Here is a 24,155-nt window from a genome sequence, read left to right as displayed (position 1 = left end):
AGTTTGAATGGTAACAAGTAATGTTTATGTCATTAAAAAACAACGCAAAAAAAACAAAATTTCACTGCTTTAAAGAGTTTATTTCGGTTTGGATCAGGGACACCTTCATCTCGGCATCAGCCAACACTTTCTGCTTCTTGAGCTCAAGCTCCTTCAAAGCGGTGGCCGCACGTTTCCTTTCCCGTTGATTCCTCAATGCATTGGCTCTTTCTTTTCTCGTCCTCTCCAGCTCTTCCTTCCATCGCGCGTTCGCCCCACGCACCATTTGAAGCATCCTCTTCGTCAACGGTACACTGGCAACTCCTCCAGCCGACGACACGGCGTCGAAGACAATTCGCTGGGCGACCAGAGATTGTTCCTTCTGATTTTCGACAAGGCAGTCCTTGTTTATGGAAAATCCCCGCTCAACAGACGCATTTCCGTGCAAAAGAGAGAGAATTATCTTGGCGAAAGTGAACAGTTCCTTGTTTGAGCCACAGACACGTGCCCAAAGGGCGTCCAGCCGATGCGTGCTTCGGTCAAAACATTTCAACGCTGCCTGCGTAGAGGCTAAAGAGCACACATGCTTGTAGGACCGCAAAGTGCGATCTGCTTCCGCTCCGGTCATCCATTGATGTTCTGTTAAAACTTCGAGTGCCTCACTTCGAGTGCCTCGAACGCCTTTCCCCAAGCTCGGGAATCAGCGCGCACGCGGGATCCAGACACGATGATCCCCTCGTCAGTTTAAACTTCAATGGTGACCTTTCCGCGATCTTTTTGGCGCAGTTCTTCACAAAAGTGGCGCAGTCCTTTCTGAATGCAAGGACAGTCAAATCTGAAAGTTTTGGGGCCTTTCGAAGTGCATTCCTCGTCGCAAAGCCAAGGTCAATCTTGGGCGTTCCAAGAATGTTCGCAGGTTGGTCCATGTCCACCTTTACCAACTTCAGTGGGCTGTCCGCAGCCATCATTACTTCTTTCTTTACTATTCTACTCATTAACAATCGCAGAAGATTTTCCAACGCTGTTCCAAGAAATGGAAACATCGGCGAATCAGTCTGGAACTGAGCCAGGAACGGCTGGAGTTCTTCCGCGACACTAAGCATAAAGGTTAGCTTCACAGGCAGCAGGGGGTCACGGATGGCTGTTTCGACCACGCCGTAGCTGGCACTAGTGGGTCGCTTGTTCTCGTTTCGACATGACTCAACGTAGACCTTTAGATACAGCAGAACCTCAAGAGCCCTCGAAATTACACGCACGTTTTCAAGCCACCACACAGCACAAAACTTCAAAGGGTAGATGTTGCTCTCGGTGATGCGTGCGTATTCAGCACGTCGGGCGGGTACGCATTTGAACAAATTGTAGATAGCCCGGAGAAATTCTACGAGTTGCCACCCTGTTGCCGCGTGTCCGGTTTTGAACGCACCATTCACAACATGAAGGCCGCAGCTTCCAACTTCGAGAATCTGGGGGCTGTCACTGGAATCGCAGAGTTCTTGCTTGATCTCACGAAGAAATTTTATGTTTACGTTTGGCCCGTCCATTGATATCTGAAGAATTTTGGACCGTGAGAGTCCATCTGTGGCAATTTTAAATGCGGACACCAATTCTTCGGCCCGCGTGCGACCAAGAAAGCATGACGTCAGGTAGCGCGTTTTCACGCACTCCTCTGCCTCCGACCAAAAGCGACACGTCCATTTGCTCCTTTTGTGCAACTTTGTTTAACGACTCGTCAAACGCCACGACAAGGTGCGAGGCTTGGCTCACTTCCGACACGAGGATCTCTTTAAAGAACGGCGCAAGACCATAGACAACTGTATATCCCACCTTGTCTTTGCCAAGCTGCACTTTCTTGGCTGTAGCTGACGACGGGAACATCAAAGGGAAAAGAGAAGCCGATGCCGCGGCAGCACGGTATGACGTGTGCGTCATAACAGCGTTCAGACACCACATCACCTCAGCATTTATGACCCCTATGTCACGCTGAAAGATATCCTTTGCTGCACGCTCGGGTTGGATGTCTGTAGCTGCAGTTGAAGCAAATGATGGCGGCACAGAACTTGACGCCACTGGCCCGGCTTGCACAATTGCCGCCGGCGGCTTCCTTGCCGGCGTAGTGAAAAACGAAGTTACAGAGGGTGTTGCGGCTCCGGTCGCAGCAAGTCGGTGCTTCTTACTTTCCGCGTGACTTGTCAAAGCTCTTCTTCCCATGTTGCTGAGCGAAAACTGTTTTCTGCACAGCACACAGTAGGCCGCGTTCGTGTTACTTTCAACGGGCCTAACCCAGGCTGCAAACTGGCAGTGTTCCGGATTCGTCGAGTCTTGGACGAAAGTGCACTTAAAAGTCGTCATACTTGTCACATCAACGCGTTGCACAGGACAAGCGCAGAGAGTTGATTTGGGATTCATGTTCGAAATCACAACCACCGCACCTACACTGCGTACACTCCGCGTCAAATTCGTTTGGCGCGCAGCGAAAGGTACGGAGCCAAAACACGCACAGTGTCTTCCTACGCAGCGAAATATAGTGCCGGCTTGCAGTTAAAAATCAGCTCTTGAAACAGGGTACAATGTATATATTCGATATTTAAGGCGTATTTATAACACAACTGCAAACTTTTAACTTTTAAAATGAAGGAAAATGTTTTTTTTTTATTACGCCAAATTCACGTGTCAACTTACTAAAAAACGCAGTAGATGGCACCAGGTGTTGAAGCTACTGCATGCTACTGCGCGGAGAGAATGGGGGAGCAACGCGCCACGCCGGCACCCCCGGCGGCCGAGGCGGAGTAGCACACTTACCGCATCCTCCTTCACCTGTAGCTGCTGCAAAAAGCTATCGCGGTTGTCGCGGCGCGCAACGTACGCGGAGTGGGGAGGCAGGGTCGGGGGGTCGTCGAAGCGGTCGAATAGCTCACTTGCGATCCGCACGAAGCGCATTCTCTGCATCAGACGGCGCCATCAGAGACAGCGCGGGGAAACTGTACGCTTTCGACTCGCTCTGTTACTCGAGCCAGCATTACCGTGTTTTATTACAGCTAATTTTCCCTGATAGAAGCACAAATTTGTCAAATTCCCTGAGTTTTCCCTGATTTTTTCAAGAATATTCAAAATCCCTGAGAATACCCGGTTTTCCCGGTTTTCCCGGTTGGTAGACACCCTGGTCTGAGGAGTAACACATAAAAATAACCCCAGGTTTCCCGTTTACCTTGAACTCCTTAAATGAATCGAAGTACTGATGTCCACACTGTCAGTTTGCTGTACCCATTGAGTTACGTTTTTCGCCTAGGTCGTCGCTGTTGCTGCGTGTGGTTATCACTTTATCCAGCATGCTTTCAGGGCTGCACGCCAACAGACCACGTTGGTTGCATTTAAAGATCTACCTAACTGAATGGTAAAATGTCGGTGCGTTTTTTTCTCTTTCACGTACTAATGCCAAGACGCATCTTACGATCGTTGCATAGGCAAGTCCTGCGCACAATTTTTTAGACTAGTGCATGTTTAAGTACGTCTTTACGGTCGTAAGAAATGCCAACTAAAAGCTTTTATTGTGGGCTGTGGAGAGTGTGTTGTGTTTGCTTACCAGCCAAGGCGTGCACAAAGGTTACGGTCATCACTGATCCAATAAGCTTGGACCTCTTTCGAAGCGTTGAAGTCATCTTCATCTTGGCTCAAAACCTTTTACCAGGTGCACAGGCAGAATGAATTTGAAGTTATCCTCATACTTAACATATGCTAACAAGGGACCACGACAAACCGCAGGCTTCAAAAAAATTTGGTATGCCTCCAAATGGGTGGCTATACAGTAAGCTTACCTGCCAAGGCATGCACAAAGCCTGGGTAAAAACCCGCGACTTTTCGGTCCTCGCTTATCCAATACGCTTGGACCTCTTTCGAAGTGTTGAAGTCATCTTCAACTTGGCTCAAAACCTTTTACCAGGTGCACAGGCAGAATGAATTTGAAGTTATCCTCATACTTAACATATGCTAACAAGGGACCACGACAAACCGCAGGCTTCAAAAAAATTTGGTATGCCTCCAAATGGGTGGCTATACAGTAAGCTTACCTGCCAAGGCATGCACAAAGCCTGGGTAAAAACCCTCGACTTTTCGGTCCTCGCTTATCCAATACGCTTGGACCTCTTTCGAAGCGTTGAAGTCATCTTCATCTTGGCTCAAAACCTTTTACCAGGTGCACAGGCAGAATGAATTTGAAATTATCCTCATACTTAACGTATGCTAACAAGGGACCACGACAAACCGCAGGCTTCAAAAGAGTTTGGTATGCCTCCAAATGGGTGGCTTCACAGTAAGCTTACCTGCCAAGGCGTGCACAAAGCCTGGGTAAAAACCCTAGACTTTTCGGTCCTCGCTTATCCAATACGCTTGGACCTCTTTCGAAGTGTTGAAGTCATCTTCAACTTGGCTCAAAACCTTTTACCAGGTGCACAGGCAGAATGAATTTGAAGTTATCCTCATACTTAACATATGCTAACAAGGGACCACGACAAACCGCAGGCTTCAAAAAAATTTGGTATGCCTCCAAATGGGTGGCTATACAGTAAGCTTACCTGCCAAGGCATGCACAAAGCCTGGGTAAAAACCCTCGACTTTTCGGTCCTCGCTTATCCAATACGCTTGGACCTCTTTCGAAGCGTTGAAGTCATCTTCATCTTGTCTCAAAACCTTTTAACAGGTGCACAGGCAGAATGAATTTGAAGTTATCCTCATACTTAACATACACCAACATGTTTACGTGCCACAAGGGACCACAACAAAGTGGAGGCTTCAAAAGAATTTGGTATGCCTCCAAATGGGTGGTTTTACAGTAAGCTTACCGGCCAAGGCGTGCACAAAGCCTGGGTAAAAACCCTCGACTTTTCGGTCCTCGCTTATCCAATACGCTTGGACCTCTTTCGAAGCATTGAAGTCATCTTCATCTTGTCTCAAAACCTTTTAACAGGTGCACAGGCAGAATGAATTTGAAGTTATCCTCATACTTAACATACGCCAACATGTTTACGTGCCACAAGGGACCACAACAAAGTGGAGGCTTCAAAAGAATTTGGTATGCCTCCAAATGGGTGGCATTACAGTAAGCTTACCTGCCAAGGCATGCACAAAGCCTGGGTAAAAACCTTCGACTTTTCGGTCCTCGCTTATCCAATATGCTTGGACCTCTTTCGAAGCGTTGAAGTCATCTTCATCTTGTCTCAAAACCTTTAAACAGGTGCACAGGCAGAATGAATTTGAAGTTATCCTCATACGTAACATACGCCAACATGTTTACGTGCCACAAGGGACCACAACAAAGCGGAGGCTTCAAAAGAATTTGGTATGCCTCCAAATGGGTGGCTTTACAGTAAGCTTACTGGCCAAGGCGTGCACAAAGCCTGGGTAAAAACCCTTGACTTTTCGGTCCTCGCTTATCCAATACGCTTGGACCTCTTTCGAAGCGTTGAAGTCATCTTCATCTTGTCTCAAAACCTTTTAACAGGTGCACAGGCAGAATGAATTTGAAGTTATCCTCATACTTAACATACGCCAACATGTTTACGTGCCACAAGGGACCACAACAAAGCGGAGGCTTCAAAAGAATTTGGTATGCCTCCAAATGGGTGGCTTTACAGTAAGCTTACTGGCCAAGGCGTGCACAAAGCCTGGGTAAAAACCCTCGACTTTTCGGTCCTCGCTTATCCAATACGCTTGGACCTCTTTCGAAGCATTGAAGTCATCTTCATCTTGTCTCAAAACCTTTTAACAGGTGCACAGGCAGAATGAATTTGAAGTTATCCTCATACTTAACATACGCCAACATGTTTACGTGCCACAAGGGACCACAACAAAGCGGAGGCTTCAAAAGAATTTGGTATGCCTCCAAATGGGTGGCTTTACAGTAAGCTTACCGGTCAAGGCGTGCACAAAGCCTGGGTAAAAACCCTCGACTTTTCGGTCCTCGCTTATCCAATACGCTTGGACCTCTTTCGAAGCATTGAAGTCATCTTCATCTTGTCTCAAAACCTTTTAACAGGTGCACAGGCAGAATGAATTTGAAGTTATCCTCATACTTAACATACGCCAACATGTTTACGTGCCACAAGGGACCACAACAAAGCGGAGGCTTCAAAAGAATTTGATATGCCTCCAAATGGGTGGCTTTACAGTAAGCTTACTGGCCAAGGCGTGCACAAAGCCTGGGTAAAAACCCTCGACTTTTCGGTCCTCGCTTATCCAATACGCTTGGACCTCTTTCGAAGCATTGAAGTCATCTTCATCTTGTCTCAAAACCTTTTAACAGGTGCACAGGCAGAATGAATTTGAAGTTATCCTCATACTTAACATACGCCAACATGTTTACGTGCCACAAGGGACCACAACAAAGTGGAGGCTTCAAAAGAATTTGGTATGCCTCCAAATGGGTGGCATTACAGTAAGCTTACCTGCCAAGGCATGCACAAAGCCTGGGTAAAAACCTTCGACTTTTCGGTCCTCGCTTATCCAATATGCTTGGACCTCTTTCGAAGCGTTGAAGTCATCTTCATCTTGTCTCAAAACCTTTAAACAGGTGCACAGGCAGAATGAATTTGAAGTTATCCTCATACGTAACATACGCCAACATGTTTACGTGCCACAAGGGACCACAACAAAGCGGAGGCTTCAAAAGAATTTGGTATGCCTCCAAATGGGTGGCTTTACAGTAAGCTTACTGGCCAAGGCGTGCACAAAGCCTGGGTAAAAACCCTTGACTTTTCGGTCCTCGCTTATCCAATACGCTTGGACCTCTTTCGAAGCGTTGAAGTCATCTTCATCTTGTCTCAAAACCTTTTAACAGGTGCACAGGCAGAATGAATTTGAAGTTATCCTCATACTTAACATACGCCAACATGTTTACGTGCCACAAGGGACCACAACAAAGCGGAGGCTTCAAAAGAATTTGGTATGCCTCCAAATGGGTGGCTTTACAGTAAGCTTACTGGCCAAGGCGTGCACAAAGCCTGGGTAAAAACCCTCGACTTTTCGGTCCTCGCTTATCCAATACGCTTGGACCTCTTTCGAAGCATTGAAGTCATCTTCATCTTGTCTCAAAACCTTTTAACAGGTGCACAGGCAGAATGAATTTGAAGTTATCCTCATACTTAACATACGCCAACATGTTTACGTGCCACAAGGGACCACAACAAAGCGGAGGCTTCAAAAGAATTTGGTATGCCTCCAAATGGGTGGCTTTACAGTAAGCTTACCGGTCAAGGCGTGCACAAAGCCTGGGTAAAAACCCTCGACTTTTCGGTCCTCGCTTATCCAATACGCTTGGACCTCTTTCGAAGCATTGAAGTCATCTTCATCTTGTCTCAAAACCTTTTAACAGGTGCACAGGCAGAATGAATTTGAAGTTATCCTCATACTTAACATACGCCAACATGTTTACGTGCCACAAGGGACCACAACAAAGCGGAGGCTTCAAAAGAATTTGATATGCCTCCAAATGGGTGGCTTTACAGTAAGCTTACTGGCCAAGGCGTGCACAAAGCCTGGGTAAAAACCCTCGACTTTTCGGTCCTCGCTTATCCAATACGCTTGGACCTCTTTCGAAGCATTGAAGTCATCTTCATCTTGTCTCAAAACCTTTTAACAGGTGCACAGGCAGAATGAATTTGAAGTTATCCTCATACTTAACATACGCCAACATGTTTACGTGCCACAAGGGACCACAACAAAGCGGAGGCTTCAAAAGAATTTGGTATGCCTCCAAATGGGTGGCTTTACAGTAAGCTTACCGGCCAAGGCGTGCACAAAGCCTGGGTAAAAACCCTCGACTTTTCGGTCCTCGCTTATCCAATACGCTTGGACCTCTTTCGAAGCATTGAAGTCATCTTCATCTTGTCTCAAAACCTTTTAACAGGTGCACAGGCAGAATGAATTTGAAGTTATCCTCATACTTAACATACGCCAACATGTTTACGTGCCACAAGGGACCACAACAAAGCGGAGGCTTCAAAAGAATTTGGTATGCCTCCAAATGGGTGGCTTTACAGTAAGCTTACTGGCCAAGGCGTGCACAAAGCCTGGGTAAAAACCCTCGACTTTTCGGTCCTCGCTTATCCAATACGCTTGGACCTCTTTCGAAGCATTGAAGTCATCTTCATCTTGTCTCAAAACCTTTTAACAGGTGCAAGGCAGAATGAATTTGAAGTTATCCTCATACTTAACATACGCCAACATGTTTACGTGCCACAAGGGACCACAACAAAGCGGAGGCTTCAAAAGAATTTGGTATGCCTCCAAATGGGTGGCTTTACAGTAAGCTTTCCGGCCAAGGCGTGCACAAAGCCTGGGTAAAAACCCTCGACTTTTCGGTCCTCGCTTATCCAATACGCTTGGACCTCTTTCGAAGCATTGAAGTCATCTTCATCTTGTCTCAAAACCTTTTAACAGGTGCACAGGCAGAATGAATTTGAAGTTATCCTCATACTTAACATACGCCAACATGTTTACGTGCCACAAGGGACCACAACAAAGCGGAGGCTTCAAAAGAATTTGGTATGCCTCCAAATGGGTGGCTTTACAGTAAGCTTACTGGCCAAGGCGTGCACAAAGCCTGGGTAAAAACCCTCGACTTTTCGGTCCTCGCTTATCCAATACGCTTGGACCTCTTTCGAAGCATTGAAGTCATCTTCATCTTGTCTCAAAACCTTTTAACAGGTGCACAGGCAGAATGAATTTGAAGTTATCCTCATACTTAACATACGCCAACATGTTTACGTGCCAGAAGGGACCACAACAAAGCGGAGGCTTCAAAAGAATTTGGTATGCCTCCAAAGGGTGGCTTTGCATGGGAGGTTATGCTCTAGTGTACTATTACTTAGGACAGAAATATTGCCTGCACAGGTGGTTGTACACTTTAGCACTTTTCATCTTCATTAGAATGAATCTCAATATCCAGTATTTGAAATAGATGTTCTTTTTGGCATTTTGACTTTTCGCAGCAGAAAAGCAGTGCATAATGCATTTTTGCTGCTTGGGAGGCCAAGCTGTAACCTGCTCGCATTTCTAGTTTTTAGGTGTTTTGTATTGTTTTTTAAGGCAGGTGAGTGAGATCAGTCTTTTAAGTCCTTGATGTGTCAGCTATACTTAATGCATTGCCTATCCCTGTTATAAAGCTTTGTTTTTTTAGCAAGTTAATTCTCCTGCAACCTTAAAGGGGCCATGCAGACAAGATTTTTTCATTCGAAAGATTTCGTGTTTTGTAGTGCCCCTACCGCTTGTCCTGAAGCAAACGATGCTTTATGCACTGAGAAATTGATCAATTTAAGTTATAAGTTAGATTTTCCCGCCAAATCATGTTTTCCTGATGTCTGCCATGACATCACCAGTGCAGGTCTTCAAGCTAGACCCACCCGCCGCGGTGGCTCAGTGGCTAAGGCGTTGCACTGCTGAGCACGAGGTTGTGGGTTTGATTCCCAGCCGCGGCGGCCGCTTTTCTTTTCCGATGGAGGCGAAAAGCTAAAAAACCAATGTGTACAAGATTTCGGCTCGCGTTAAAGATCCCCAGGGGGTCAAAATTAGTCCGGAGCCCTCCACTACGCCGTGCCTCATCGCCTGCGTTGTGTCGGCGTGTTAAACCCTACAATCAATCAATCGTTCAATCAATCAATCAAGCTAAACCTGCTGGGCTGTGGAGCCTGCTTTACCTGAGTCAACCTAAATGTCGCCACCATACCGCAGCGGGCCGTTTTCTGCCTTTGCTTTGTTTTTGACCGTATTTGTACCTGGCTTGTGTTTGTTAAGGTAAAAAATAATTGTTTCAGGAAGCATGGTGTTTGCTGACAAATATTGTCACATAAGACACCGTCGTTTGCGCCAATCGACCAATGTCTGAGACAATCCCAAAGCAACACAGTGCTGTGCAGCTAAAACAAGCATAATGTGCGCAATATTGACAGCAGTACGCATCGGTACTGCTATGTCTTCCACTGTTTGCCCCACCATTTTTACTGCTATAAAATAAATCTGCCCTAAATGTGAGCGCAAATACCTCGTTTGGCAAGCTTATAAGCCCTTCTTAATTTGCATTTGTTTTTGCTGGCCTCAACCAATCGCAGAGCTGGCACATATGACACCACAGGTTCAGTTGCGGGAAATGAGCTAGTGGGTTGCATGGCCATTCCCTTTTTCCCTAGTTGCGTAGCTTATTTGAGCGAAGTTTACGTAAAAGTCAAGTCAATATGATTCTAACAAGGCAATCTTTCGAATGAACCAAACTTGTGTTTTGTCTGCATGGCCCCTTTAACCATTTACGTATCTTGAAAAAACCCAATCTTCTGTATTTTTTTGCCCTGATTTTGTGGCATTGTGTTTGTTCTTTCTTATGCTCTTTTTATTTGTGCTTTGTTATGATTGATTGCTTGATTAAAATGTTTATTGAAATACAGGGAATGGGGAAGGAGTGAGAAAAGATAATGAGCTGTGGGTGGCTATCCTAGTGCGGTAGGCCGTGTGCCTTCGCAGCCGTCCTGGCCCGAGAGATCAAGAACTCCTGGTCTTCAAGTTGTCTGCTGCGCAGCAAGCTCCCGCCCGGCTTGAGGGAAGGGGAAAAGGTGTGGGAAGTTGGCGGGACAGAGCAGTATGAGGTGGGGCATTGTGTTAGGGGTATCGTGGCAGTGAGGGCAGCTGTAGGGGTAGCTAGTTGGTGAGATTCTATGGAGTTGAGGGTGGTGGTAGTAGGTGTGGGTTTGCAGTAGGCACCAGATGCGAGCGTCCGCCGTGGAAAGGAAGGGGTGAGGATGGGGAAAGGTTATGCGGGAGGCTCTGTGTTGCTGGAGGATGTCCGTGTATGTTTGAGGGAGAGGATGCAGGACCGGAGGGTTGCAGAGCGGTGCATCGTCTTCCCCTTCTGGAAATGCCCGGTGGATAAAGTCGTGGGCGGTGGCATGGGCCACCTCATTTCCAGGAAGGGATGTATGGGCAGGAATCAATACAATGTGAGTCTGGGGTAGTTCAGGCGTTGAGAGAGTGTGGTTGCTGCGAGAGTGGATATGCTTCCTGATGCAAAGCGCCGACAAGCCGCTTGCGAGTCTGTGAGTACGGTTATGTAGCAGCAAGGGGCGTGTATTATTGCTAGAGCAATGGCTGCTTCTTCGGCTGTGGTGATGGAGGTGGTGAGGAGGCTAGCCATAGTGAGAGTTGTGCCATTGGCTTGGATGACTGCAGTCGCGTGTGCGGGGTGAGTGCGACAGCATGCGGCGTCAGTATAGCAGGCCTCTTGATCATTGGCGTATTTTGTAGACAGGAGGCGGGCCCGATGTGGTCGTTGGCCTGCGTTGTAGGTGGGGTGCATGTGCCTGGGGATCGGGAGAACGTGTATGGCGCTTCATTGAGCAGCCGACAGGCGTTGTATAGTCTCCACAGTTTGGGGGAGGGAGCATCCTAGCTTGGCGAGTACTTGTCCTCTGGTTGCTATGAGTCGTAAGCGTTGTAACTGGTTGTTAGTGTGCACCTCTGGGCTCTGATAGTGGGTCATGCAGGCCTAGTTGTAGAAGTCGTTCGGTAGAGGTAAATGGGGGGTCCGAGAGCAGTTTTGTAAGCCTTGCGGATGATGATGTCGATATGCACTATTTCTTGAGGTTTGAGGGCCAAGTATGGAGTTCCATAGGTGATGTGGCTCAAGAGCATTGCTTGTAGTATTCGACAGGTATCAGCTTCTTTGAGACAGACCTCGACAGCGGGTGCAGGTGCGTTGGATGAGATGGATGAGTTGGGATACGGTTTGTTGGAGTCTGGGGAGCAGGGCTGCTCCTGAGCTTTCATAGTGGTAAGGGATACCTAATGTACGGAGGGTTTTCACAGTGGGGACCAACTGGCTGTTGATGGTGACGGTTGGGTCTGGGGTGGGGTTGGGAGGCCGTCCCCATGTCCGAGCTCGTAGGATAAGGAGGGCAGATTTTGATGGAGCGCACGTGAGGCCGCATGTTTGCAAATAGTTAGTGGTGGTATCAATGGCTTGCTGTAAATGGTATTCTTGGTTGCCCGGAGATCTGTGTTGGTCCATATGGTAAGGTCGTCCGCATAGAATGCGTGTGAAATGCCCGAGATATGGTCAAGTAGAGATGGTAGACCAATGTTGAAAAGTAGGGGTGAAAAGACTGGGCCCTGTGGGGTACCCTTGGCTGGTGTGTTAAACTTTTCAGAGGTGTGGGGCCCGAGAGGACAGCTGGCATGCGAAATTTGCAGTTTGTATACTGCTAGTTCGGGGTCGGCGGTGCTAGCTACAATCATGTTGGATGTAGGCTGTATGAGTAGCGTGACAATATTGTAAAACACCGTACGTGAGAGTCCACACTTGCCTGCAAAGGCATCGGTGAGCTCAGTGGTCTTCAGCTTGGCGACGTTGACGCTGTCGCGTATCGATACACGATGGTGTAGTTGTCAGGAGGCAAGTGCAGTGATGGGTTGCATGGCGGTGGCTTTGCGGCATGATCCGGGCGGTCCAGTGACTCTTGTAGCGTATCAGCTGTTGTGGGAGCTGGGGCGTGGAGCTTATTGCACTTGCGAAGAACACACACCCATGGGTTTTCCGGGGACAGTGCTCTTCCGCTGAGGGGGTCCACTTCCATGTTGGCGGTTGTGCAGGCGAGCGGCAGTAAGGCGTTTTGCATGGTGCTGTGGCTGCTCGGCGACGCGATGTTGTGGCTAGGCCATGTAGGCCTGGCGCAGTCGTTGGGCTGGCTCAAAGATCTTCAATTGTGGTGTGGGCCGTAGTTGTAGGATGTGGCTGCCCAGTGCTTGCTCTCAGCACTTTTGGCACACATTGGTGACGGTCAATTATAAGATTGAGCCAAAGATCCGCTGGCTGAAGGACGAAGCTACGCACGGCTGACAGCGTCAGCCCCCTGGTTTCAGCAAAAATAAAATTTTGCGTGTGCCTTGTTTCGAAAGTCAACCTTGCCCATCACTACAGTCACAAAAGTAAAACAGTGTACTGTTAGTATTAGGCACTACAGTAGCACCTTGTTCCAAGTCATGCAGGCCAGATTTATGACATTATGGGATAATGGACCAGGCTGTCAATGTGCCAGTGACACGGCCGGATTACATCAGCACAGCTGTGCTGCACTTTTGCTATGGTCGGTTTGCCAATTTTTGCAAAATAACGTCTTGCCACAGCTGATTAACACCCCTCTTCCCCCCGGCATCATCTTAAACACCTGCAGAGGGGCTTTCTTCATGAAATGTTAGCCTGCATCATGTCATGGTGACAAGTAAACAAGAGGTGGAATACACAGTCATGATTGTTCAGGCATTTACTTTTGAATCCTTTGGGTCTGCATTGGGTCTCTTGCTCTCCTTTGGGTCCGCCTGCATTGGGTCTCTTGCTCTCTTCTATCCCTTTCATCAAGAAATTCGCATGTCGCCTCCTGCCTTTGCATACCTGCACATAATAGACAAGCATAAATAGTTATACATGTGGTGAGTCTTTTTAACAGTCTGAAAAGTAAGCAAAAGGTCAGATGTAGAATAGGAAAAATAAAAAATAGTATGCCGTAAAATCCCGAGCAAGCGCCCCCCCTGTGGTAATAGATAATTTGAGAAATTTTTGAGGGGGGCCCTTGCTCGGTCGTCGACCGAAATTCAAAACGGCGGCGTATTATCCCGAGCTAGTGCCCCCCCCCCCCCCCCCCCCCCCTCCCCCAATTCCTATCCCGTGAAACTTTTTACGGTAGCGGACCGGAACTCAATATGGATGCAAAACACTCGCTGAGACACTCGCGTTGTGCCTTTCCTTTTCCATAGCTGCGCTGTAGCAGGGTTTCAAAGTTCTCCCATTCGCGCACTCTCTTCCGGTTGATCCCGAAGTGCCGCGCAGTCGCGTGCACGTTTCTGCCGGTTTGTCGATGCCATTCTACAACCTCAACCTTTTTTTTTAACTGTGTACGAATGCATCCTTCTCGCTTACGTCCCGCACACGTGGGACGGTCGACACATTTTTCGATAATGGCAAATGGCGACTGACAGCAGCTATGCTGGCTCCGGCTGGCTCACGTTTCGGCCAGCTTCGGCTTTGGCCGTGTGCTGGCTACGCATGGGGAAGGGATATTGCACGTGGCATACGTAAGCCCAAACAGTTTATTTTTCCAAAAAATTGCATCATTGTATAATTTAACATGCAAATATTTAGCAAAAAAAGAAAATAAAATACTAAACAACTAGGTAAGAGGTTTTGTGAAAACGGGTGAAGCGCCGGACAAGGTTAAAAAAAGGCAGGGGGCGCTTGCTCGGGATTTGGCGCAAATTTCAAATCACTCGAGAATGGAGGGGGGGCGCTTGTCCGGGTAGGGGCGCTTGCTCGGGATTTTACGGTAAGCACACTATTGTAAGCCACAAGGGGAAGCTTGGTTCGAATTACTGAAAGTTTGAACAGATGTGAAGGACAACAGCATAGTGACTGGGAAGCACCAAGGCATGTCAACAATTTAGTGTAACAATGCATTCCAAAGCGCATGCCAGTGCCTCAGAAGTAAGAATACATCTACTCCGGCCCCTGTATGATGGGCTGTGTATGGTGGTGAAATGTGGAGAGAACCTCATTACGAATGGCAGATGGGGCCGTCGTGATTTGGTTTCGCCGTACCTCTTAAAACCAGCACACGTGGACTGACAGCGAGGTACTACGTGTATTTCCTCAACGTGTAGTGCCAAGAGCACATGCATGCAGAACTTAAGTTATCTTCAGAGCATCGGAGCTAATATAAGTTCAGTTCTTTTGGATGCGCTTTGTTTACGTGTGCGGCTCTGTTGAAAGGCGCGTTTCCAATACTATGCTGACTAATCTCACCACCCAGTTAGAGACTTGGTAGCATTTCTTTTAGTTTACAATACATGCTCTGGGTGCAAATGTTTTGTGCTCCAAGTTATATGCATTCTGACTCTTGTGCTGCCAGTACGAACAAAGCTAACTGCAGTCAGTGAAGGCGCTGACAGCATTCCTCTTCACCTCGTGCTGGGGTGGTTCGTCTGCTGGCTGGGTGAACACTTGCACAGGCGGCCTCTGCTGAGGAGTCTGTTGTGGGACGCTGCTGTTGTGCACCCCAGGTGATGCCTGATAGGTCGTGCTTGCGAGTTCCAGGCTTCTTGTTTGGCTGTCAGGAGTATGGGTGCTGCCAGCGGAACATTGTGGGGGCGGTGGGCTCTGCTGGTCCTGGGAACTGCCAGCAGGCATCTCGGTATCCAAGTAGATGCCTTCCAGCAGCATTGCCGCAGGTGATTTTGCCTGCGTATATATAGACAAGCCCGAAAGCACGAGCACAAAGGTCATAGCAGTTCAGAAGCGTCACAGCAGACAAGCAATGTTGACTTGTGTGTTGGCTGAGAATTTGTGCTTTTAGTACACAACAATGCATTAAATGATCTTGGAACACCGAGTATGGTTTTGATTCCCTTATCTAACTTATTGTTACCCAACAACGGGCGCTTCATACCCTAGGATACGTGGTGGCAGTCGATACATTTTGCTTCTTGAAGCATTGCTACATGTTAGATTGCTACATGTTCCATTCCATTGCTACAATGGAATGGAAGTGGTGATTAGAGAAAAATTAAGAATTGTGACTACACTAAAAAACAGTCAAGCACGAAATCTGAAAAGAACTGTGTCAATTCTGAACTACAGTACACTGCAGTTTCTGTAACACAAATTTTTGCAGCTGCCTGTTTGCCTGTAAAAAATATTGAATTCTCATGCTCGCATTTGAAACCCGTATTGGCAGGACAACGGGCGAGACCAAGGACTAACTTAGCCTATCAGCAAGTAGAACAGCGCTATCAGTGCAACCCAACTCAATGTGCATGGGTGTCACTGGACACCCATTGCAGTTCACTTGATTTAAGGACTTGGGAGTATTTAGATCACAGGGGGGAAAAAATGAACCAATGGCCCCTATATGGAGAATAAAAATGGCACTGAAAAAACCAGACTCGTAAAAGGTTACAAGGCACACCGTGCCACACTAATAAAGCCAGTAGCCTTTGTGTAAAAGTGATACTGGTTGCATTGAGGAAGTAAGGACACATTCAGCAACTATAGAGCTTGCAGCAGTGTCGGTAATCTGTGTGGAAATTCAGGCGGCCAGCAGTGTACCCACTTTTGTGATTTGTTTAAGGACATGAGCATTTAGGTTCAAGTCCAAACAATGCCAGCTGTAGCTGAATAGCAGGGACTAACTTCATATGCTCAGTGTGGTCAGCACCAAGTCTTAACTATGGTTCTGGCTCGATGCAGAGCCACAGAAGTCAATGTTGTGTACTGCAAGAGGCTACTCGTTGTTGTTTCCACCCACGGAAATGAACGAGGTAATCAAACTCTCTTGTCCAGTTCGCAATATGTAAGACGTCGCATAAAAACCATGCACGGTTGATTTCCACATAGCGTGCATGTGATGTCAGTGGCTGTAGCCTGACACAGGACTTCAGTGCACTGACGGGGCATGTGCTGCACTGAATGAAGCACACAAACAAAATGAACAGCTCGCACACAGTCTGCAAAGCGCAATATAAGAGGCTGTGCTAGTTGCCCACCTTTGTCTCTACTTTGCTTGAGCCCCACTGCTAACCACTGTGCGTGGCTGTTCAGGGCTACCAAAACCGTGCCGTCAGTCGCATGGTCCTGGGCTGTTCAACGGCTGTAGCCCCAACCCGCCCACTGCTTTCGGTCCTCCTGCTGTTCTGGTGGGGTGCTACCGGGCGAAGTTTGTGGCAAAACTCCTTACAGAGGTCGGCCACTCGCTGCAGGGGTTGGTTCATCGCCGAGTAGTCTTCTTTGGTGCCCAATCTGGTTACAAGATGTATAATTTGCAAGGACCCTGAATGCTTGTCGCACAAAAATGTGCAATGAAAAACGCTTACCGCCTGATATACACCTATTTTTCGTTGAGGAAGATTTAGGTCGACGCGCTCCTTTGCACTTTTCTCATGGAAGGGTTTACCAGTCAGCGTGACCAAATTTCCTATGACCGGAGCCCATAACGTCTAGTCAGAGAATGGGTTCAGGGTGGCAACCTCTCACAGGAGCGCAATGTCGTCTGTAATTGAGTATTGAATCCTACAACGCCACAGCATATTCACGTCGTGGTAGTCAAGGTGTGCAGCCGCCATTGCTCGCTCCTTCTCAACCTCTACTAGGCATAATCACTTGGCCTGGATAAAGAATGTGTCGCACAAAAATGTGCAATGAAAAACACTTGCTGTCTGATACACGCCCGTTCTTCGTTGAGGAAGCAGGTGACGATTAGGTCGACGCGCTCCTTTGCACTTCTCTTAGTGAAAGGTTTACCAGTCAGCGTAACCAAATTTTCTGTGACCTGAGCCCATAACGTCTGGTCAGAGAATGGGTTCAGGGTGGCAACCTCTCACAGGAGCACAATGTCGTCTGTAATCGAGTAGCGAATCCTACAACGCCGCAGTATATTCACGTCGTGGTAGTCGAGGTGTGCCGCCGCCATTGCTCGCTCCTTCTTAACCTCTACTAGGCATAATCACTTGGCCTGGATAAAGAATGTGTCACACAAAAATGTGCAATGAAAAACACTTGCCGTCTGATACACGCCCGTTCTTCGTTGAGGAAGCAGGTGACGATTAGGTCGACGCGCTCCTTTGCACTTTTCTCAGTGAAAGGTTTGCCAGTCAGCGTAACCAAATTTTCTGTGACCTGAGCCAATAAATAACGTCTGCTCAGAGAATGGGTTCAGATTGACAACCTCTTGCAGTAGCGCATTGTCGTCGGTTATTGAGTAGCGAACCCTACAACGCCGCAGCATATTCGCGTCATGGTAGTTGAGGTGTGCAGCCGCCATTGCTCGCTCCTTCTCAACCTCTACTGGGCAAAATCACGCTACTGGCTTTTCTCACGCATTGTAGATGTCTCGGGATATCGCATGGCCACGTTAAAAGAAGTTTCGACGCAAAAACCCGTGCCGGTAAGTTACTGTTCGCAGGGACTCTCACGACGGGGTTGACGAGGCAGCGGTGTCAATGGCTGGGTGTTCGTCTGTTGTGGGTATCGCGGAATGGTCGCTTTCCGGTCCATCCATGTACCCCACAACTCCTGCCGCTCGTGCACTTAGAAGCATTGAGCGTTCAAGTGGTGTGAGGTTGTTAAATGCAAGCCCGAGCTCCTCGGCGAGAGCTTTGTTATCCGGATCAGGCGATTCTATGACTACGGTTGCGGGTGTACTAGGTTTTACTAGCATTTTTAAAATGGCCGCCGTCTTGGTTTCGGCACGAGTTCCGGTTCCTGTTTGATTCCCGCGTGTGGGTGCTATATGGAGTCAACATACTAAGTATCTGTTTCATGTACCGGCTCATATGACGCCATTGTTCATGTCACAAAATGTACAATTTAGCGAGAGATTTAAAAATTTGGCTTAAATTGCCTTATTTCTCAGTGAATAAATCATCGTTTGCTTCCGGGAAAGCGCTGGGGGTACTATAAAACACCTAATCTTTCATATAAAACAAACTTTTGTTTTATCTTCATGGCTCCTTTAATGTACATGTCGAGGCAATTGTCACGTAGCGTAGGAAGGTCCAGTGCCTAGTGCGAGGTAATGCACGTCTGGCTTCGTCGGCTGCAGCAAAGTTGTGGAAGTGCTCTCGTAGTGTCGTATTCCTGGTGAAGTTATCTAGGTCCTTGAAATGTTGAAATTCGTCGAAGCCACCAGTTGCCTGGCAAGTTCAGACCTTTTGATAGGGCGCTTATCTGAGCTAGTGAGAGGGTAACACTTGAGAGGTTCATCATCACATTTCCAGTCAGATTTTTGTTTGCATTAGTAGACTGGAGACGTGACAGATGGGGGAGTAAAGTTTTGGATTACGTATGTTGGCAGAATGAGGAGAGTAAATAATTCCTTCGCCAACCTGAGCTGGCAGGAGGCGAGTATTTGACACGTTTGTCACGTTTATGATACGATTTTTATTTGTGTTGCCAGGTTGAGGACAGCCATTAGTATTGGTGCTAAATTTATTCTTGTGTGCGAAGTCGTTGCTAGGAATATGATCTCGGAAAAACTGATGTACTTTAAGATATGGTGGAAACCTTGGATATGTAGCTGCGTAGTAGGTCTGCCTCTCTTTCGCTTAGCTGCTGACTAAGAATTCCCTCTTTCTCATGCAGGGAATGTGACATAATCTCGTAGTGATGTAGAATTATCTGTGCTAATTGCAAGGAGGCATTGTCTAGTCCCTGTTGCCATTTCCTCATGTTGTATGGGGAGAGTTCGGCAGCCGCAGGCCTCAGCCTAACCCTCCAACCCACGGGAGTTATTTCGGCGGTCAAATACAGTGCAAGTGCGGAAACATGCAATTCGGAATGTATGCCTTTTTCTGTAATCTTTCTTAATCTTTATAACTGTTTTGACACTGGGTAGGAGGCTGCGTTACCAAGTTTTTTGGGTACAAGTCAGTTGCTTGGCTTATTGTTTGGATCAGAAGACACTTTCTTACGGAGGTTGTTCGGTGTACAGGTTGGCTTTGGAGCACCGGTCAGCTTGCGGATTGGCTGCTGGCGTTGTCCAGGGGTTGAGTGGTCGCTGGGGCTCCGGCTGCCGCTATGGATCCGGAGGGTAGGTGCTGTAGGCTGTGGGTGCAATGCACCCTCGGGGTTGGACTGCAGGCGGTGGCTTGGTGCTCCATGGCCGCCGTGTTCTCAGGAGCACGCAAGCCGCGTGCTTCCGGGGGCTCTGGGAGTGGGTCACTTGCGCTGGGTTGAAGCTCCATGGCCACGGTGGTAACGGGATCATATGGGGATGGCCAGTGGAGACGCGTGTCTGGGGACATTGTGGAGCACGTTGGACTGGAGGAGAGCGGAGGCAGAGGCAAAAAGTTACTGTTGAATGAAGCAGGAGCTCTGTTGATGGTGCATATGACTTTGCCCCAACCAGGAGGGTTGCAGCGCTGTTGCATACTGCAAAGGTCGTGGATGGGGCTAGCAAGCAAGGCCACACCCTCATAGCTAGGGTGCAGGCCATTCCAGATGGAAAGGATTTCTAGTCCCCTCTGTGTTATGACACTCTTTCCAGCCTGGACTGGAGTGAGGTGTCGGCCAGAATCAGTGCCTGGAAACAAAATCCGGGCTCACCGCCAGCCAGAAAAGACGTTTTCCGGCTGGAAATCGCACCATTCCCAGCTGGAACAATGCCCTCTTCTAACTGTAAATCCCTTTTTTCGTAGTGGAAATACCATTATTTTCAGCCAGAATAGTGTAGCGTACCAGCTGGAAATTGCTTTATTCTTGCTAGTTCTACACCACTTCCCAGCCAGACAGCCAGAAATGTTCTTTATTGCTGGATTCTCCTCTACTTACCAGCCAGAAATCACTGTTTTTTTTGCTGAATTTCTACTATAGCTGCAGTAGCGCACATTACCAAAAGGAATATTTATGCACACCATTCTGACCTGAATTTTGATAGGACTCTTGAACAAGTCATTTACAGCAGACAGGAAAACACCATTTTATATCAGCATTTCTGAATAAAAGAGCTCTTCTGTGTGGACTTTTGTGCCCTAAAGCAGTAACACAAGAGCCAGCTTATAAATTTAAAGCTATATTGTCATGCCATATTTGTAATAGTTACCTATTTTCAGCCTTGTCACTTGTGTGCCCAGAACATCTGCAGGGGAATCTCCACCTTCTTTGGGTAAATGGTCCTCCCAGTGGTCCAGGTAGCCCATGAAAAGTTAAGCAGTTAAGCAGCATGATTAAACGCAATGTCAATTGATTTTGTGAGCTTTGCAAATCTCGATATACAATTTCAGTATCTTTATGTGCCTACCAGGGTTCTCGGTGTCACTACTTGGTTCTTCCAGCGGTAGTCTTCTGGGTGGCAAGCCTCCTGTACCACATTCTGCCATGCAGATGCTGCCTCACAGGTACTAGAAAAAAAAAAAAACAAGAAAAAGTGATTCATCATATATTGGTTAACCTTTTAACATAATATCCCATGAGGCTGTCTGCTGCACTGTAATTGTCGACAGTGGCGCACGGTTCATGCATTAATTATGCCATGTTTATTAAAACAGACGCCATGGTCTGGAGTGCACTAAGACTTCCGAGAGCCACTCTCTCACTGTGCACAGGCCACCGGAATATAATAACCAATGACCCTGTCCAACTTAAGCGAGGCCCAATGCACTATTTTCTTTTTACGAGCACCACACACGGTGCTCCTTTGTGGCAATGATCAAGACTGTGTTAGAGCTTGGGTTGCGCGCATTTCGATTCCACTTCCCACTGAAGCAAAACACTGAAGAAAGTGACAAGCTCATAGTTTTGAGCAAATCAATACAAATGTGCACTTACCATTATATGGTAGTAGTGCATTCGAATAGCATGCAGTCCATTGTTGTTGTCTTTGTTGCACCCACATCTTTTTCCGAGCATTTCACTCCGTTATCGACAAGTGACGTGAATAACGCGAAAGTGATCCTGTCAACATACTCCACAAACAGCACGAGTGTGCACAAAACCGTTGTAGGGAAATGAATTACACTATCAAAGGTTTAGTGCAAAAGAGGACGTAAAACGTGCGACGATCATGTGCGGGTCTCTGCATGTACAGAGGTCAAAAGTATTAACAACAACGCACGAACGCGTGGCCTTCGATACGTGCAGCGCAGCCTGCTGATAGCCACTGGTGTGACCAGCGAGATTAGGGGACGGCGCTGCGGCGGCTTGGCATGTAAAAGCTGTTGCTGATGTTTCCGTGGTCTGAGGGGCAAGGTTCGACGCTGAGAGTCCCCCACCACGACCACCGCAGAAGCTTATATTAAACGTTATCTTACGCTGATAACCAGTGCAGTCTTGTTTTCGCCTTTGCTATGGTTCCGATATAAATGGAATGTGGGTCGGGCATTCTAACGTAGGTTGTGCAGGAAAGGAGGAAACAAGCATTGACTCAGAAATTGCCTCAGTAGTTTATTGGCACAGTGAAGTTTTAGCATGCATGCGCAGGCACATAAAGCGCGGCAAGGACTGTCGTGTGGCTCCACGGTTTCGCCGTCATTTTTAATGGAGCAAATACCCGCAACGGTATTTAGGCATTAGTTTCTTTTATTTTCACACCCGCAAAGCAGACAGTGGCACAACCTGTCCTCGAAGAAAAAAGTAAAAGAAATGCGAATTTATGGAACTACTTTTATAACAGCAGCAATCGTTCACATATGTGCTCAATACCGGAGCATTTCCCTTCGCCTCTGAACAGCTTCTTCCATTCTTCATGGCAGCGAAGCATACAAGGAAGCTATTATTTCATTGCGGCTCTTCATCCGGTCCCACTCGTTTTTGACTGCTTCCCACAGTTCATCTTTTGATGCATTGTGCAGGGCCTGCTTGCCGAGGCTAATCTTCATCATTCCCCATACATTTTGTATTATATTCAAATCCGGCGATTTAGCAGGCCATGGAAGAACCTGGATACCCAACTCCTCCAGCGCAGATCTAGCGGGCCGTGCTGTGTGTATGAGAGACAGATCCTGTTGAAACCAGAACAGACCGTTCGGAAATGGTCCATTGAGGACGAAGGGAAGCAGCTTTGTCGCAATGAGTCTTTCGTAAAAAACTGCGTTGAATCGGCCGTCAGGTCGTATAAGAGGACCAAGGCCCTGCCGCGCCACGCAGCCCCAGACGTTGACGGACTGTCGCCCGCTGTGCCGCACGTGGTGAACGTAAGGCTCCTCCATCCTGCAGAAAAGAATGAAACAAAATGTGTTTAGTGTGACCCTTTTACAAGGTTGTGGCTCCATTGATCTGTGCAGTTGCATAGCGAAAATGGGGTTCCATAAACCTCACAGTACTACAGTTTTTTTAGAAATATGCATTTAAATTACGCTTTGTCTATGAAGAACTATCATCCTAGGTAAGCATCATGTTTAAATGTTCCAAAAATCATGTGCCGAACTAGAAGGGCAATTAGACAACACATTTATTGAAAGATTAATTATCCTTGGGTGATACGATAAATCCTCCCTCCCTAAATGGCATCATGAAAACACGCTAAATATATAGTTTTTTTTTACCTAATATGGCAGTTCTTGTCATTTGCGGGAAGGCGCTTTTTAATAATGTGTTGAAAGGTACTGCAAGGGCTCTTCACCAGAGGGTAACAATAATGTCGGCAGTATAAGAGCAAAATCCAAAAAGATGATTAACCACCTACATTTGATTAAAATCCCCGACGGGATGTGATATAAGCATGCATGTTACTAACCTGTAATGGACTGGCCACTGCATTTGATGCCAGCTTGTCGTGAATGGGGACTCATCTGAGAAGACCACTGCTTCCCACTCTCGCTCAGTCCAAGGGGCATGATCTTGACAGAACTGCAGCCGGTTTTCTTTGTTTTGGGTAGTTAAAAGGGGTTTCTTTGGGCAACATGACTCCGCGAACCGACCTCATGCAGACGGTCCCAAATTGTCTGCGTACTCACATCCAAGGAAAGCTTGTTGCGAAGCTACCTGGCGTTGAGAAAGGGGTTGTCGCGGGCGGCAGCAACAATTAATAGCTCTTCCTCTGGGGTCGTGTTTCGTGGCCTAGGAGCACGTGCAGCATCCCCGATCCTGCCTTCACCCGAAAGGCTTGAAATATCCTGTTAACAGAATGAAGGTTTAGTCCAAGTTTCAGAGCGCTGGATCACTGCGATGCGCCTCCTTGGGACAGATGAACAACTTGCATCCTGGTGTCGAGCGGAATCCGTGGTGGCATTTTGCCGGCAAAAGACCAGTTACCTTACACAGCTCGCGGCTTATAACGACACAAGGTGAACTCTGATTGGATGGCAAATTCTTGTAGTATTATTCGCTCGTGCAACTTGCTCTCTTTAACGAGGTGATAATACGCAAACATTTAGTGATACTAGCCGGTCATTGCTGAGCCGATGCCGGTGACGTCATTCAAGGCTGGCGTAGTATAAAGAACGTATAGGCGGTATTCAATGAAAAGTTTAGCGGGCGATTTCTCCGCCTGGCAACACTGAAAACCGCCATGTCGGTGGCCACCGTGCCCGCGCATGCGCTTTGCGCCCGCATCTCGAAGAAAAACAAACACCAGCACACATCGTCTGCTGTGTTTCAGCCCGATTATCGGTAGTGGCGTCAACAGGTATAATATTATTCGCACTCACATTAAGTGGTGGCA

General features: G+C 47.5%; 1 protein-coding gene and 1 long non-coding RNA gene across 3 annotated transcripts in view; one reads left to right on the top strand and one right to left on the bottom strand.

Moving 5' to 3' along the window:
• The window catches only part of LOC144146773 (uncharacterized), a 262,533-nt gene that overhangs the window by 19,334 nt on the left and 219,044 nt on the right, over positions 1 to 24,155 (top strand). The gene's annotated exons all lie outside the window — the stretch shown is intronic.
• On the bottom strand, positions 509 to 1,740 carry LOC144146770 (uncharacterized). Its single transcript, XM_077678700.1, has one exon. It carries the CDS (start codon positions 1,518 to 1,520, stop codon positions 639 to 641), a length of 882 nt encoding a protein of 293 aa, XP_077534826.1. The 5' UTR covers positions 1,521 to 1,740; the 3' UTR covers positions 509 to 638.

Source organism: Haemaphysalis longicornis, unplaced genomic scaffold (assembly GCF_048455015.1).
Source record: "Haemaphysalis longicornis isolate Haplotype H1 unplaced genomic scaffold, Haemaphysalis longicornis Haplotype H1 scaffold_7, whole genome shotgun sequence".
NCBI classification, from domain to species: Eukaryota; Metazoa; Arthropoda; class Arachnida; order Ixodida; family Ixodidae; genus Haemaphysalis; species Haemaphysalis longicornis.
Note: the sequence above shows the minus strand (reverse complement) of the source record. Positions and strands in the feature narration are given on the sequence as shown.